This window comes from Taudactylus pleione, unplaced genomic scaffold, assembly GCF_031769625.1.
Source record: "Taudactylus pleione unplaced genomic scaffold, aTauple2 ptg000878l, whole genome shotgun sequence".
Classification (NCBI taxonomy): Eukaryota; Metazoa; Chordata; class Amphibia; order Anura; family Myobatrachidae; genus Taudactylus; species Taudactylus pleione.
The window spans coordinates 1-17,460 of NW_028285280.1; the positions used below are offsets into that span (position 1 = coordinate 1).

The 17,460-nt window shown below is 44.1% G+C and overlaps 1 protein-coding gene across 1 annotated transcript; it reads right to left on the reverse strand.

Annotated features, from left to right (window-relative positions):
* Positions 1-5,018: 5,018 nt before the first annotated feature.
* On the reverse strand, positions 5,019-6,299 carry LOC148474196 (52 kDa repressor of the inhibitor of the protein kinase-like). Its single transcript, XM_088458967.1, has one exon. It carries the CDS (start codon positions 6,297-6,299, stop codon positions 5,019-5,021), a length of 1,281 nt encoding a protein of 426 aa, XP_088315093.1.
* Between the last annotated feature and the right edge of the window lie 11,161 nt (positions 6,300-17,460).

The following is a 17,460-nucleotide window of genomic DNA, read 5'->3' on the forward strand; positions in this document are numbered from 1 at the left end:
CACAGGACAGCACCTGTAATATAAGAAGGGCAGCGGCCTACACCACAACACACAGGGCAGCACCTGAATTGTAAGAATAAGAAGGGCAGCGGCCTACACCACAACACATAGGACAGCACCTGTAATGTAAGAATAAGGGCAGCGGCCTACACCACAACACTTAGGACAGCACCTGTAATGTAAGAATAAGAAGGGTAGCGGCCTACACCACAACACACAGGACAGCACCTGTAATGTAAGAATAAGAAGGGCAGCGGCCTACACCACAACACACAGGACAGCACCTGTAATGTAAGAATAAGAAGGGCAGCGACCTACACCACAACACACAGGACAGCACCTGTAATGTAAGAATAAGAAGGGCAGTGACCTACACCACAGCGCACAGGACAGCACCTGTAATGTAAGAATAAGAAGGGCAGCGGCCTACACCACAACACATAGGACAGCACCTGTAATGTAAGAATAAGAAGGGCAGCGGCCTACACCACAACACACAGGACAGCACCTGTAATGTAAGAATAAGCAGGGCAGTGGCCTACACCACAACACACAGGACAGCACCTGTAATGTAAGAATAAGAAGGGCAGCGGCCTACACCACAACACACAGGGCAGCACCTGTAATGTAAGAATAAGAAGGGCAGCGACCTACACCACAACACACAGGACAGCACCTGTAATGTAAGAATAAGAAGGGCAGCGACCTACACCACAACACACAGGACAGCACCTGTAATGTAAGAATAAGAAGGGCAGCGACCTACACCACAACACACAGGACAGCACCTGTATTGTAAGAATAAGAAGGGCAGCGACCTACACCACAACACACAGGACAGCACCTGTAATGTAAGAATAAGAAGGGCAGCGACCTACACCACAACACACAGGACAGCACCTGTAATGTAAGAATAAGGGCAGCGACCTACACCACAACACACAGGTCAGCACCTGTAATGTAAGAATAAGAAGGGCAGCGGCCTACACCACAACACACAGGACAGCACCTGTAATGTAAGAATAAGAAGGGCAGCGGCCTACACCACAGCACACAGGACAGCACCTGTAATGTAAGAATAAGAAGGGCAGCGGCCTACATCACAACACACAGGACAGCACCTGTAATGTAAGAATAAGCAGGGCAGCGGCCTACACCACAACACACAGGACAGCACCTGTAATGTAAGAATAAGAAGGGCAGCGGCCTACACCACAACACACAGGGCAGCACCTGTAATGTAAGAATAAGAAGGGCAGCGACCTACACCACAACACACAGGACAGCACCTGTAATGTAAGAATAAGAAGGGCAGCGACCTACACCACAACACACAGGACAGCACCTGTAATGTAAAAATAAGAAGGGCAGCGACCTACACCACAACACACAGGACAGCACCTGTATTGTAAGAATAAGAAGGGCAGCGACCTACACCACAACACACAGGACAGCACCTGTAATGTAAGAATAAGAAGGGCAGCGACCTACACCACAACACACAGGACAGCACCTGTAATGTAAGAATAAGGGCAGCGACCTACACCACAACACACAGGTCAGCACCTGTAATGTAAGAATAAGAAGGGCAGCGGCCTACACCACAACACACAGGACAGCACCTGTAATGTAAGAATAAGAAGGGCAGCGGCCTACACCACAGCACACAGGACAGCACCTGTAATGTAAGAATAAGAAGGGCAGCGGCCTACATCACAACACACAGGACAGCACCTGTAATGTAAGAATAAGAAGGTCAGCGGCCTACACCACAACACACAGGACAGTGCCTGTAATGTAAGAATAAGAAGGGCAGCGGCCTACACCACAACACACAGGACAGCACCTAAAATGTAAGAATAAGAAGGGCAGTGGCCTACACCACAACACACAGGGCAGCACCTGTAAAAGTTTTTTTTTTTTAGAAGGAAGGGCAGCAGCCTACACCTTGACAAAACACAGGACAGCACCTGTAAAAGTTATTTTTTTTCCCTGTACTGCGCATGTGCAAACGACAGGAAAATGGCCACCTCAGCCATTTTCCAGTCGTTTTACAGCGCCGGACCCCGCGCCGATGTGGGACTCTGGAAAGGTGAGTAATATTATGGGTGCAGGGTGTGCGGTGCTGGCCCCCCCTGGACCCAGGGGCTTATGTTCCCCACACACCCTGCACCCATTTATAGATACGCCCCTGCTCTGCACGCTCCACAGCCGGAATGAAAAATGGCAGCAATCGTGGGACCTTTTATAGAATCCAAAACTCGCAAGAATCCGACAGTGGGATGATGACGTTTTGCCTTGACTTCAGTTCCGAGCTAGGCGGGAAAACCGAGCCTGACTGGGTTCCCGGCTTGGATCGTGGAGGCTCGGGGGGGTTCGGATTTCGGAAATCCGAACCCGCTCATCCCTAATATATATATATTAGGGGTGTGCACCGGCCACTTTTCGTGTTTTGGTTTTGAATCTGTATCTTTCTTCGTGTTTTGGATCTGTATTGGTTTAGCCAATACCACCCTTCCGGGTTTTGGTTTTGGATCTATATTTTTTTGGAAAAAAGCATAAAAACTAAAATCACAGAATTTTTTTTTTAGTTCCTACGCTATTATTAATCTCAATAACATTCATTTCCACTCATTTCCAGTCTATTCTGAACACCTTACACCTCACTATATCCCCTCCTTACCTCTTCAACCTCCTTGAGAAAGGCCAACGGGCCACAACGCGTCAGAGACTTCCGCACCTGCACCAAAGAATACTTATCTCTGAACTCTTGAACTTTGTTCCACGCATCACCCCGCCTGCTCACACTTCACCAGCAGCACCCAGAATTACGTCCGGGTCCCTCACACCCGCGAGCAGCAACAGCGGCACACCCTCATGGACACCGGCACCTCTCACACATGGCTGCACCCCCGCCAGCATGCAACCCACGCAGCCATGCCAGCATCAGCATGTGCAACTCCCCAACCAGCGCTGGCCACACACATGGCAATGTGCTGACGATCAGCCAATGTGTACGATTTGCCGTGCACTCTCCGCGGGAGCTCCCCGGCAGTCGTGGGCATGATTTGGTCCAAAATACTGCCAATTTGACTTCCAATCTCACGATCCATCGGATCGTACAAATCGTGAGTTTCTGTTCAATGAATCTTGACTTTCCCAAAACAAGAGAAGAGGCTCTTCATGATTGGTGGGAAATTTAAATAATAATAACAAAGGGGGTATAAAAAGCAGCCACCATTTTAACCCTGTGCACATTCTGCTCTGCTACTAGTAAGGCCAAGTGTATACCAGCTGAAACCTGTACATTGCTCTGTGCTCTGCTTTGTATTTGGCTTACCTTTTACAAAGTGTCTTCTACCTGCAAGTGTGTGCAACTGCATTCTATCCTGTTCCTGAATTCTGTGCTGATGCATCCCTATCAGTATAAAGTGTTGGTCGCCCAAGCTGGGGTCCAGTTGATCCAGGAGAGGGCCCAGCGAAGGAGAAGAACATGCTGGACCAAAGAGTGGCTGCAGTAAAGGGATACCTGCTCTCACATGTCCCTGCTGATGGAGACCAAGACAATAACCCGGAAGACTACCGCAACTACCTGCGCATGGATGACGCCACTTTCCAGGAGTTGCTGACTATGGTGACCCCCCCACATCCGGAGGCAAGACACAAGGTGGCGAAGGGCAATCCCTGCTGAAGAGAGGCTGGTGGCTACCCTGAGGTACCTGGCTACAGGAAGTTCATTTGAAGACCTGAAGTTTGGGACCCTCACCTCACCTCAGTCCTTTGGCATCATCATTCCAGAGGCTATCGTCAAAGTGCTGCAGTACCAGTATTGCAAGGTAAGAAATAAAAACACACTACACATTTGTTTCTTGCGAAAGAAAAAAAGTTTTTTATTTTGTCTTTGTTTTTTTTTTCAATTTAACTCTTTTTATAACTGTCCCAGCCAATAAGGCTGCATTAACAAAACTGTGCTGCATAGCAGTCATGAACATTTGAGTTGCAAGAACATTACACCACGTAATTTTAAATATATTACATAAACATGTGTATAAACAGTACAAAACAGCCTTATCACCAAATGTTATCAATCCCAATAGGTAGCCTGCTGCAGTGGCAAACGCAGGATTTTGAAAGGGGGGTTTCCAAATAATTGGTTACAGACCCAATGACAAAAACGTCTAACCAGAATAAGCTTGCAACATACACTTTATTGTGTACTTCAAGTGTATTAATATAAATAACAATAAATAATATAAATAACAAGGCATCTGGGCATAAAACTTGCTTATGCACAATGTGTAACAGTATGTAGTATGTACGAACAAAATTTAAACTACCAGTGCAATTTCAACATTTGAACTAAACGTAAAGTAATCTAACAGTACTTTAAATGTCAATATGTCCCAGTTCCATTCTACGGTTATGGAGGCCAATAAACTCTGCCAGGACATGATCTACAGCAGGAGGGGTTTTATTATGTATATGGAGCAAAGCTAAACCATTCAGACGGCTTTGCCCCATAGTGCTGCGCAGATGGGTTTTTAGAAGCTTTAGAGAACTAAAGCTGTGCTCTGCTTCACAGGTAGTGACTGGAAGTACACATAATATCTGAAGTAGGGTGTTTATATTGGGGTATGCCAGCTTACTAGCATGGCATAGAGATTCAAAAGGTGAGGAGGGGAGAATGGCTGTATCCTGAGCTTTCCAATGATTTTTCCATAGCATCAGCTCAGCATGGAATGTTCTTGGAGAAGTAAGATCATCCTCATACATATTAGTGAAATTAGTTATCATTTGGCTCTGATCTGCACTGTCTGTAACAATTACAGATGGAATGATGGTCAGTGCTGTCATGGCTTTTGTCTGATGATCAGAGAAGCGAACATCAAGCTCTGTAATAAGATGGTCAAGATACGGGACAGTAATGACACGCCTGTAATAGATTTCAGGATTTTCTGCTGGCACATTGCTTCTATGGGTTTGATGACCACAGGTACGTGGGAGACTAGGTGTAACTCCTAACTGGCTTTCTTAAAGAGCATAGCATGCTCATTATCAATATCCTGTCTGATTCCTGCCATTGTAACTTTTAGAACCTCAACTGCAGAACGGACCTTCACAATGTCATTTGCTTTAGCTTGTAGTAAGACAGTAAGTCCTTTAACAAATGACATACAGTGCTGTACTACTACTAAAGTAATGATGTGGTCAAAAGTAGTCAAAGTAAGGTGCAGAGATTTGGCATCAACCACACTATCCTTGCTCCAGGATGCTGGATTTTCTGATGGTGGATTATAAATGTCCACAAAACATTTCACTATTGCAGGATACAAGTCAAGGAAGGTCTCCAGTGCATGATGCCGTTCTATCCAATGGGTCCTGCACAGAGACTTCAACCTTTTTCTTGTAGCTTCTGGGCACTCAATAGAAATAGCAGCCTCAAGAGCAGGTTGGCGTTTTGGGTGAGAGTCAAAAAAAGTGTGTACTCGATCCACAGCACCAAACATATTCCTCACCATGGGAATATTAGAAGCTGCCATGATGGCTAACTTTAAAACATGGGAGCAGCAATAAGTATAGACCGCCTTTGGGTACTGGCGAGATATAATTGCAGCAGCACCTTTCACCTTCCCTGCCATTGACCCTGCACCGTCATATGCCTGACCACGAAGTTTGTTCAAAGAAAGTCCGGCCATATTAATGCCTGTGAGGATTTGTTGTGCAATATTTTGCCCAGTGACCCCCTTGCTGAATTCTGTAAATCTTAGGAACTCCTCTCTAATTAAACCTTCTTTACTGACAAATCGAATGACAAGAGCTAGTTGTTCTTTATTACTGATGTCAGCTGTGTCATCAGCTATGACGGTAAAGAATTCATCCACATCTGCAACTATCATCCTAGTCAGAATGTTTCCACAGATGTCTATGATTTCGTTTTGAACCTGCCAGCTAGAGTACCTTGAATTTTTGGCTGACTTACTTAGATGTTCTCTCAACTCACTATCTCCCTCACTTATGAATTCTAATATAGCCTTGAAGTTGCCTTTGTTAGCAGAGTCACCTGCGTCACTGTCTCTATGGTCTCTTAGACCAATATTTTGTCGCCCACACAGAATGATGGCGCTAATTATTGGTCTAAGTTTTGCTCGATTTTCTTCAAAATTCCTACCCCTTTCTGCATTTAGATAGTGGTCCACTGGCTTCTGGAGTCCCTTATAAGTGTTTTTAAACTCTGTGCCTAGTGATACAGCATTCATATGGGTTAAACTCACTTGGTGCTTATTTAATGCGTAAGCCATTTTGGGGCAGTTAGAATATGGGACAGACACAAAGTATTCTGCTGCACCACTTGGCAGAGAGAAAAGAGTACAGAAAACACAAAGTCCAGCATCAAGGCATTTGGAATATGCCAGCCATTTGAATTGTGACAGATAGTCATGTTGGAACTTGCGTTGCTTTCCATATGTGGTACCCCCAAGTTTGATCCCAAATAGGGGTCCCCCAATATTTTTTTTATGTATGTACACATAGATATACTGCAGCCCTTATTATAGGCAGGTATAGTGAACTTTGACTGACCCTGCTCTCCCTGAACCCCACTGAGCATGTGCAGACAGGGAGGTAGAAAGTGCCCCTTGGTCAGCGACCCATTTTAGGAGGGAAAATCCTGCCCCATTGATTGGTAGCCTGGGTGTCCAGGCAGAGATCCCTGTAGGCGGTCTGTTGCTGGGTCCCCTCTGTCCACTCATAGATGCCGGACCGACAGGGAGGAGAGTGAGGGAAAGTTTAAATAATACCTTCCTCTAGGCTGTCAGTGCTGAGTCTGGGAGGAATTTCTGTAGAAAGAGTCTGGGAAGAATTTCTGGAAAAAAGGATTGGCTGTGAGGATTTGTCTGGGGAGTGCCCATGGATCTGTGAAAAGAGGGGTGCTGTAACCCTTTTATTTGCCCTGGATTACAAATACTGCACTTGGTGCTGGCTGTAAAGAGTGTCTGTGGAGTGCCCCTGGATTTATAAAATAGGGGTACAGAAACTGCTCTCCTTTAAACTGGATTACAAATACTGCACCTGGTATGCTGTCTGTAATGAGTTGCTGTGGAGTGCCCCTGGATTTATACAAATAGAGGTGCAGTAACCCCTCTCATTTATCCTGGATTACAAATGCTGCACCTGGTGCTGTCTGTAAGGAATCAGTGGACTGCCCTTGGAGCTGTAAAACTAAGGATGCTATAACTTTTGTATTTGCCCTGGATTACAATTACCAGACTTCATATTAGCCCGGAAGGCTACCTATCCAATCTGCCAGGGGTGGTGCTCTGATGCTGGATGTGAGTCCCTGGAGGAAGATTGCCTGGGAATTTGCATAGAGCACCCTGCTTTGGAAGAAGCCCCCTCTGAATAAAGGACTGCCTCCCTAAGTGCCTGTTATCAGGAGTCACTGCATATGGTAGTCTGCACATGCTGGGAGAGAAAAGGAGCTCCCTGGGAAGGAGGTCTCATCACTCCATCATCACAGATGAAGCCCCAGCTGAGGAAAAGGTCCCACCAGTGACGAAAACCCTGCTGGCACCCGCACAGGCAGAAGAAAAGATAGCCCCAGAGGAAGAGTGCCTCAGGACCCCTCCTGCTGCTGTGTGAGTTTGCTGGACAGAGCCCCTGTGGAAAGGGATTTTGCACCTCTTGCCCCTTGTAAAATACCTGCCGGAGGCCTGTAGCTGGGAGCTCTGGTGTGGTGCTGTGCTTCCCAGAGTTGCCCTGGACATCGGAGGAGGCTGAATAGCCACTGCCAGGGGTGAGATCATACCAGAACCTCCCTATACTCTGTCTCTTCACAGCTCCTATATTCCCTCCATTAAAGCCCTGCCCCTCTGTACACCTATCCTATCTGGGTCCCCTGGGTCTATTGCATTATCCTTTACCTTGTGGCTAACCATGATTAGACTGGGAGACTAGGTTTTGTGTAAAAGCTGGGACCGGGAGTTAGTCTCCCACACAACTGGGTATAGAAAGGGGTCATAGTGTTTTAAAATTAGGTAAAGTGTGTGTGTAGTGATGAAATAGGGGGGAAGTAAAAGATAGGTCACCCCCTCTTTTCCCCAAGAGTTGCATTGGTGGTCATTTACTTTCCTGTGAACCTCTGGCTCATGTCCAGGAGGGGACGTGCCTTATGGGTGTCGGCTCATGTCCGATGCCACTGTGGGTGATGTACAAAGTATTTTATGTCTAGCTTTAAAGTAAATGTAATGCCATGTGATATGTATTTGGCTCTGTTTACTGTTTGACTCATGTGTTAGCTAAAGTGGTTGCTAGTGGCCCTCCGTGGCCCTTTATCTGTTATAGCACTCTGTAAAGCCGTTCACTGTTCGCTGTGTTATTATTGTCAATGCTGACTAATATTTTGCTTGCATGAAATGTTTGAATCTTTACTATATTGGGGTTAATATAAATTGTCTCTTAAACACTGCTTGGCCTGGTATCCATTTCAAAGTCCATTCATGCTGCTGTAATTTATATTACTTGTGCTGTCATCTCATTAGCAAAAGATGTATGCTTAGGGTGAATCTGTTGCTTTGTCAATTTCCGTGATGTAATGTACATTACTTGTTTATTTAGCCCTGTGTAACCCCGGCTGGTAATTCTGGTGATAGTAATTTGTGGCATAGGTAATTAGGAAGACTGTTACCAGTATAGCTCAGTTGTCCTTATTTTCTCAAGGCCCAAAGACTGTGTAAGTTACTGCAAGTTGCCGGTAAACTACTGCTATCTGCATAAACTGTTAGCCGTTTTCAGCTGATAAATTGTATTTTTAAACTATTTGTTGGTACAGCTGGTGCACTACAAGAACCTATCCAACCTACATGTGCATAATCCTGCTTGGAGCTAATTATTTTGCATAGACTATTTGTTGTTACAGCTGGTGCACTACAATAACCTATCCAACCGGCAGGTGCATAACCCTGCTTGGAGCTAATTATTTTGCATAGACTATTTGTTGTTACAGCTGGTGCACTACAATAACCTATCCAACCGGCAGGTGCATAACCCTGCTTGCAGCTAATTATTTTGCATAGACTATTTGTTGTTACAGCTGGTGCACTACAAGAACCTATTCAACCAACATGTGCATAACCCTGCTTGGAGCTAATTATTTTGCATAGACTATTTGTTGTTACAGCTGGTGCACTACAAGAACCTATCCAACCGGCAGGTGCATAACCCTGCTTGGAGCTAATTATTTTGCATAGACTATTTGTTGTTACAGCTGGCACACTACAAGAACCTATCCAACCTGCATGTGTTTTCCCACATTTTTCTCAGCAAAAAGGGAGTGTTAACCCAGACTGTATTTCACAGCTATAGACTGCCGGAGCACCACTGATTCAAGCTAGACCAGCAGGTTTCATATTTAGGTCTCTCATTTGTTTTTTTTGGTAAAGTAAAATTCTGCAGGAATTGTGGTTCTTGTTGGTTTCACATGCTTGCCAGCTGGGGTCACCGGTAGATGACGGGGAGGTAATAAATAAATACCTTGTCATTGAATAGTGTAATTAATTTAATTCCATCTGTATGTGGTTAATATCTCCAGTCATTTGTTGTTAAATATTAACCAATAATAAAATTGCGTTGCACCTTCCCTCCTGACTGGTCATTGTGTCTGCAAAAGGGGAATTCTGGCTTGTCTCTCTGTCACGGTGTGTCCTATCTGAACACGGGGAAATCGGCCACCGAAGCAATCCGAACACTCCTCAACCTGGTGCTAGTGGTGCAGCACTGTACAAACCAGTCAGTACATCACACATACAACAGCTTCTTTGGAAATTGAAAATCTTTAGGGGGTTTATAAAACTTCTCTAGAACATTGAACTTCTCTGCATCACTCAGGGAATGAGATAGGGCAATGCTGATGTCCGGTTGAGATGGATTAAGCAATTCCACAAGTATAATGCTCGGTGCATTCCCTGTGTTTGCCTCATTGTCTGAGCATCCTTCTGAAAGACCTGGACATTCGTCTAAGTTTATTATTGATGTGGTTATTTCCGCAGAGGATGCTCCTGCCTCACTCTCAGAGTCTCCCTCCAAAATAACCATGCCCGGGTGTTCTACCAAACAGCTTTCAGAAGCAGTGGAAGCCGTCACTGTAGCTTTTGAAGCTACTTTAAAATATATCTTGATAGCACCCTTTTGTTTACGTGGCCGCTTTGACATTGTTCTTATGTCGGAAACAACTTGTGACTTTTCTATAAGATACAATTAAAGTAAAATATGTAAAAAACAAATAAAAAATTAATTATATGGTATTATCATGGATAAAAACAAAACACATCCCTACCACATATTAATGGTGCGTAAACACGGTCAGATAAAGTGTACGATTTAAACTATAACGATCAGATCACTATCACTCAAATAGTACACTTTAATGCCCCCTCAAACGATGCTCAATGAGCGGGCATGAATGGTCGATAACGATATCTACCATCGCCCATGCATGCAGGCCAACATGGTCGATATCGACCATGTTAACCGGTTTACTATAGGGACCCATGTTCAACAGTAGTGGGGTGGTTGCTGCATGTGCTGTATGCTCGATCCAGCACATTCAGAACGATCAGACAACGATTGTCTGATCATTGTCTGAAACAAGCAACGATACCCCCAGCATTGATATTGCACAATCAAAATAATCCTTGCACATTCAAAATAATCCCTCCCCCTTAGCCTGCACACTACACAACACTGACACAGAACAACACATCAATGTATTAAAATAATTTAATGCTTAAATTATAATAATAATAAAAAACAAAGACACATGTATAAACACCAAGATAAATAAAAAAATTGTAAAAAATAAATAATGAATAATAAGCAAGCCTGCTAGAAGCTCATAACAAACAGGAAATTAACAAGCATGAAAATGTAGGAGTTGATCAGGCTCCCAGATCTAGACACACTCTCCTGTGAGAATAGCTACACCATATGCCTGTGCAGAATGAGCTATATACTGCTGTAGCAAGTGAATTGTTAAGGCACTGGTGGAGCCTGTAGCCACTGATAGCTATCCCCAACAATGCATCAGTAATGATATTAGTGGAACCCGTTGAAAAAATGCCAGTTTTGTATCAAAGTCACAAGTGATATAGCCAATCTCAAGCGTGATTAATGAGGCTGACCATATGTTCCCGAAGTTGAGCCTGTATATAACATGTGGAATAGTACCCTATTGTGCAATAAACAGTCACGCAAAGTTCTGCTGGGTACTAAATATTTAGGCTGTCAATAAGTACCTGTAGATAGGGACCATGCCGTCCTTTTCACAAAGGAAATAGTAACTGAAAATTACCAGTGTATTTCAGCAAGATATGCTAAGCATTGATGTCCGACAGGTCTGCAAGCCGCTTGTTGGTCTCTTATTCGGCGTCAGCACCCGTCCTGTGCTTAACAGCCACTGGGACCTCCGTCAGCGGCCACGTGACCCGGATCCGTAACTGGAGTGGGCACCGGAGGATGCTGATAGGGCAATGGTCTAACGGTGGTTCAAATCTCGCAGGAAAAAACTTTCAGGCTAGTTTTCAATGTGGCGGCACCTGGTTCCAGATGGGTAGTAGCTTCAGTGGCCGGTATGGAGAGCAGCAACGCGTTTCGGCTACTACTGTAGCCTTTTTCAAGCTGTAATGCTCCCCTTCATGGCTAGATGATATATATAGTGTAACAGGGTGGAACCCATTGGGTAATTAGATAATTACTTTACTAACCATCCAACTCTCCTTAACCCTTAACAGTCAGTTCCAAAAAAAAAAATGTATCCATATCATTTACCAATATACTCTTAATATTCCTTACGACATCTTAAACACAAAACATTCAATAAATATAGAAAAAGAAAAATGTTTATTAAAACAACTAAAATCAATTAGTGATAGGCGTATGATGATACACATAGTATGCATAGTATGCATATATAACTGTAATTTTTTTTATTTATCTTGGTGTTTATACATGTGTCTTTGTTTTTTATTATTATTATAATTTAAGCATTAAATTCTTTTAATACATTGATGTGTTGTTCTTATGTCCCAACATAAATAACAGAGCACAGTGTCTTTCTCTTCTATTGTTTATGCTTGTGAGGTTGGCAATCACCTCTTTTAACACTGCTGCACTGATATTTGAATCACTGGCTCATTAGCGCTGAGGTGTTTCTTGTGAGTTCACAATACTGACATAGACTAGACAGATACACATACACACACGGCAGCACTCACCTAAAAAAAACATGAATGCAGAGCCAAAATACATACAGCAGTGATCTGGCATCATTTATTAAATATTATCCTCCCCCCCCCCTGGGAATAACATACAGCAGCTGGCATTATCTAATAATTATTATCCTCCCATCCCCCGGGAATAACATACAGCAGCTGGCATCATCTAATAAATATTATCCTCCCATCCCCCGGGAATAACATACAGCAGCTGGCATCATCTAATAAATATTATCCTCCCATCCCCCGGGAATAACATAAAGCAGCTGGCATCATCTAATAAATATTATCCTCCCATCCCCCGTGAATAACATACAGCAGCTGGCATCATCTAATAAATATTATCCTCCCATCTCCCGGGAATAACATACAGCAGCTGGCATCATCTAATAAATATTATCCTCCCATCCCCCGGGAATAACATAAAGCAGCTGGCATCATCTAATAAATATTATCCTCCCATCTCCCGGGAATAACATACAGCAGCTGGCATCATCTAATAAATATTATCCTCCCATCCCCCGTGAATAACATACAGCAGCTGGCATAATCTAATAAATATTATCCTCCCATCCCCCGGGAATAACATAAAGCAGCTGGCATCATCTAATAAATATTATCCTCCCATCTCCCGGGAATAACATAAAGCAGCTGGCATCATCTAATAAATATTATCCTCCCATCTCCCGGGAATAACATACAGCAGCTGGCATCATCTAATAAATATTATCCTCCCATCTCCCGGGAATAACATACAGCAGCTGGCATCATCTAATAAATATTATCCTCCCACCCCTGGAAATAACATACAGCAGACAGCTGGCATAATCTAATAAATGTTATCCAGGATAATATTTATTAGATTATGCCAGCTGTCTGCTGTATATTATTCCCGGGGGGATGGGAGGATATTTATTAGTTTATGCCCTCTGTCTGCTATTCCCAGGGGTGGGGGGATGGGAGGATAATATTTATTAGCTTATGCCAGGCTGTCTGCTATTCCCAGGGGTGGGGGGATGGGAGGATAATATTTATTAGCTTATGCCAGGCTGTCTGCTATTCCCAGGGGCGGGGGGATGGGAGGATAATATTTATTAGCTTATGCCCTCTGTCTGCTATTCCCAGGGGTGGGGGGATGGGAGGATAATATTTATTAGCTTATGCCAGGCTGTCTGCTATTCCCAGGGGCGGGGGGATGGGAGGATAATATTTATTAGCTTATGCCCTCTGTCTGCTATTCCCAGGGGTGGGGGGATGGGAGGATAATATTTATTAGCTTATGCCAGGCTGTCTGCTACTCCCAGGGGTGGGGGGATGGGAGGATAATATTTATTAGCTTATGCCACCTGTCTGCTATTCCCAGGGGTGGGGGGATGGGAGGATAATATTTATTATCTTATGCCAGATTGTCTGCTATTCCCAGGGGTGGGGGGATGGGAGGATATTTATTAGTTTATGCCATCTGTCTGCAATTCCCAGGGGTGGGGGGCTGGGAGGATAATATTTATTAGCTTATGGCAGGGTATCTGCTATTCCCATTCCTCCACCCCCCTGGAATAACATATAGAAGACAGCTGGCATAATCTAATAAATATTATCCTCCCCCCAGCTGTCTGCTATTCCCAGGGGTGGGGGGATAATATTTATTAGATTATGCCAGGTTGTCAGCTATTCCCAGGGGTGGGGGGATGGGAGGATAATATTTATTAGTTTATGCCATCTGTCTGCTATTCCCATTCCCCCACCCCCCTGGAATAACATACAGAAGACAGCTGGGATAATCTAATAAATATTATCCTCCCCCCTTCATCCCCCCACCGCATACATGGAGCAGTCGAATGTAATGTTTAATACATATCATGAACCCCTACTGGCTGCCCCGGCACCCATACCTCTCCTCTCCTCTCTCCGCTACACACCACACCCCACTCCCCCCCGAGCAGAAAATGAAAATGGCACCATTCAAAAAAAATACTACTCGGACTCCCAGCCCCTGCCGCCCGCAAGATCCTCGGTGCTCCCCCGACACAGCAGTACAGCAGCTTAAACAATTAAACATTATCCCCCCCAGGCGGGGCGGCACCCGGCGGCCACCTACGTCTTGCAGCCACACTCAAAAGCTCCGGAGGCGCAGTCCACAGCGCACCGCTGGCAGTGTCCAGGGCGGCATGAGAGGCGCTACTGATGTCACGGTGCCTAGCCTGGGAACTGGCTGGGAGGGGCTTGCACGCTGCAGCTCCCCCTACAGCCATCCCAGGCAGTGTCAGTATTTCTTAAAAAAAAAAAATTGTTAAGCAGCGCTGCTCGCCGGGTCAGACAGGGGGGGTTTCCAGGGACTCGGAAACCCCCCCTGCATGCGCGGGTGTGCTGTATGTTGTATGGTGGGTCAGACATCAGATTGAACAGGCCAATACACACATGGCACAAGTACAGCTTGTGGCCCCGGCTTCCAGCAATCTGTACTTGCGCCATGTGTGTAGTGACCTTGTCCAATTAGTGTCATCACCACCGTATAGCATACAGCCTACACCTAATGAGAGTGATGAAATTTGGTGATAATACAGAAAAAGAAGAAAAAAAATAAAAATGAAGAGTAACGCAGCAAATCCTCCTCTGACTCCAGCAGAGCATTGTAAACGGTCCTGCTTGTGGTTGGGGTGCTGGGTGGGGGAGTAATCTGCAACTGGGCTGGGGGGGCCTAACATAGGCATTTGGAGCAGGGGAATAAAGCATAGGATCAGTAATATAGGTGGAGTTGTGCAAAATACTATTGAGGGATCGAATGAGAAGCTCATAGACGAGCCTATTGAAATTTTTGGAAGTTGCCACATCCATTTTTCTCAACTGACTATAAATGTGAGCAGCAAAATCGTCAATATCATCAGGGGCTTTTTGAATGATGCTTTCTGCTTTTTGTAGAAACAACTCCTCCTGTTTTGTGTGCTTTTGCTTTTTTTGGGGGGTAGTACTGAGGAGGATGATGCTCCTGGTTCAATAGGTGTGGTAATTGTGGTGACGTTTTCCACCTTGCTGTCCCCAATCAAAGTTAGGTCCAGCGTGGTGGACGAATCAGGATCTTTGGTGGGAGTCTTTATAGGAAAAATAGAAAAAACAATATTAAAGTCAAGTTTTTCTAAAAATGTATTTTTCCAGTTTCCTAACACCGTGGAAGAGTGGAAGAGCATCGCTGAAGATTTTGAACAACGTTGGAATTTCCCTAACTGCAGAGGAGCCATCGATGGAAAACACATCTGCATCCACCCACCTGCCAACACCGGATCATATTACTACAACTACAAAGGCTTCTTCAGCATCATTCTCATGGCAGTGGTGAATGCCAACTATGAATTTTTGTATGTGGATGTCGGTAAGAATGGCCATGCTTCAGATGGTGGGTCCTTCAAACAGACAGCTTTCTACCAGAGATTGACCAACAAAACCCTCCACTTGCCTCACTATACGAGACAAAGCATGGCCTAAATTACGTTTTCATCGCAGACGAGGCTTTTGCATTACATGAACATGTGATGAAGCCATTTGCACAGAGGGGCCTGACCAGAGAGAAGAGGATCTACAACTATCATCAAACCCGGGCACGGCGCATTGTGGAAAATGCGTTTGGAATACTCAGCAACTGGTTCCACATTTTCCACACCACCATAAACCTACGTGTGGAGAAGATAGACTGGGTCGTGATGGCGTGCTGTGTGCTGCATAACTTTCGGTGAAGGAAAACTACCCAACGAGGAGCAGTCCCAGCTAGACCAGAAAATGTAGGAGCTCTGGAGGACATTGCCCAGTTTACATCAATGTCTGCAGCAGCAAATGCAACAACATCAACAGCACGTGCCAAAAAAGTGAGGGAGGAGTATATGGCCTATTTCAACGGACCAGGTGCGGTGCCATGGCAGGAGGGCTGTCTGTGAGATAAATGACTATAGTGGACAACTGTGATTGAGCAACAAAAAATTAAAGGTTTTGGTTTATGAACTGTGTCTCTACTTACCAAAAACTCCTCAGATGGTGCAATCACTTCTGCCGCCTTCTGTTCTCCCTCTCGCTCGGCCATCAGGACCACCACTGACTGGCGTTGCAGTTCTTGTTCACTTATGAAACTTATAAGGTCATAGTACCAGAGTGTTGGCTGGTACACGTCATCACTGCCTGCCCCGGAACTTTTGTAGTCATCAACTTTTTCGCTTTTCTTTTATATACATAGTACGCAGGTTCTGTATTTTGTGCCGTACTGCTTTAAGGTCAGCATCCGCAATGAACCTTTTTGTGTTATCCAACAAGACCCCCAAAGTTGCCAATTTTGCCGACTTGTGGTGATACTGTCAACAGGATATCCACCATAGACACTCCTTTTCCTGGAGGATCTTTAGGAATCCGGTTACAAACTCCTGGTCACTATCCACAGACATTGCTAGGAGGAAAAATTGAGGACATTTTAATAATCTACAAATGTGAATTGTTTTGTACATTTTTAATGTATATTTTTAAATTTTTCAAGTCTTTTGTATATTTTATTTGTTTTTTTGTTTGTTATTATTATAGCTTTACAGGAATTTAATGTTTTTTTAAATGTATTTTATTCTGTTTTTTTTACAGGAATGTTCTCTGTTTTTATATATATTATATCATGCTTATTTCCAAGGAATGTTGTGTTTTTAGATGTATTTTAATCTGTTTTTTTCCAGGAATCTTATGTTTCTTTAAATGTATTTTAACATGTTTTTCTTCCAGGGATGTAATGTCTATTTATATGTATAGTAATATGTTTCATTTTTGTTGTTGCAATATATTTGTTTATGTTGGGGACATACATTGGTTTATGGTGGTATATTCAAACATCATAAACTAATGTATCATAGCAACAAAAACAAATTTTATATATGTATTGATGTTGTTGTAATGTTTTAATATTTGTTGTTGAACTAAAAAATTTTTAATCAAATAATACAATTTTTTAGTGATATTTTATTGTGAGGTTATTTTATAGGTGTCACATGACAATGGTGGGTAGGTGGGTGGCACACATTGGTGGGTAGGTGGGTGGCACACATTGGTGAGCAGTGGGAGGTTAATGCATGGCCCAGCCACTGCCCACCTCATTCCGGAAGGGGGGGTGGCTGGGTCATGCATTTATAAACACATTGGTGGGTAGGTGGGTGGCACACATTGGTGGGTAGGT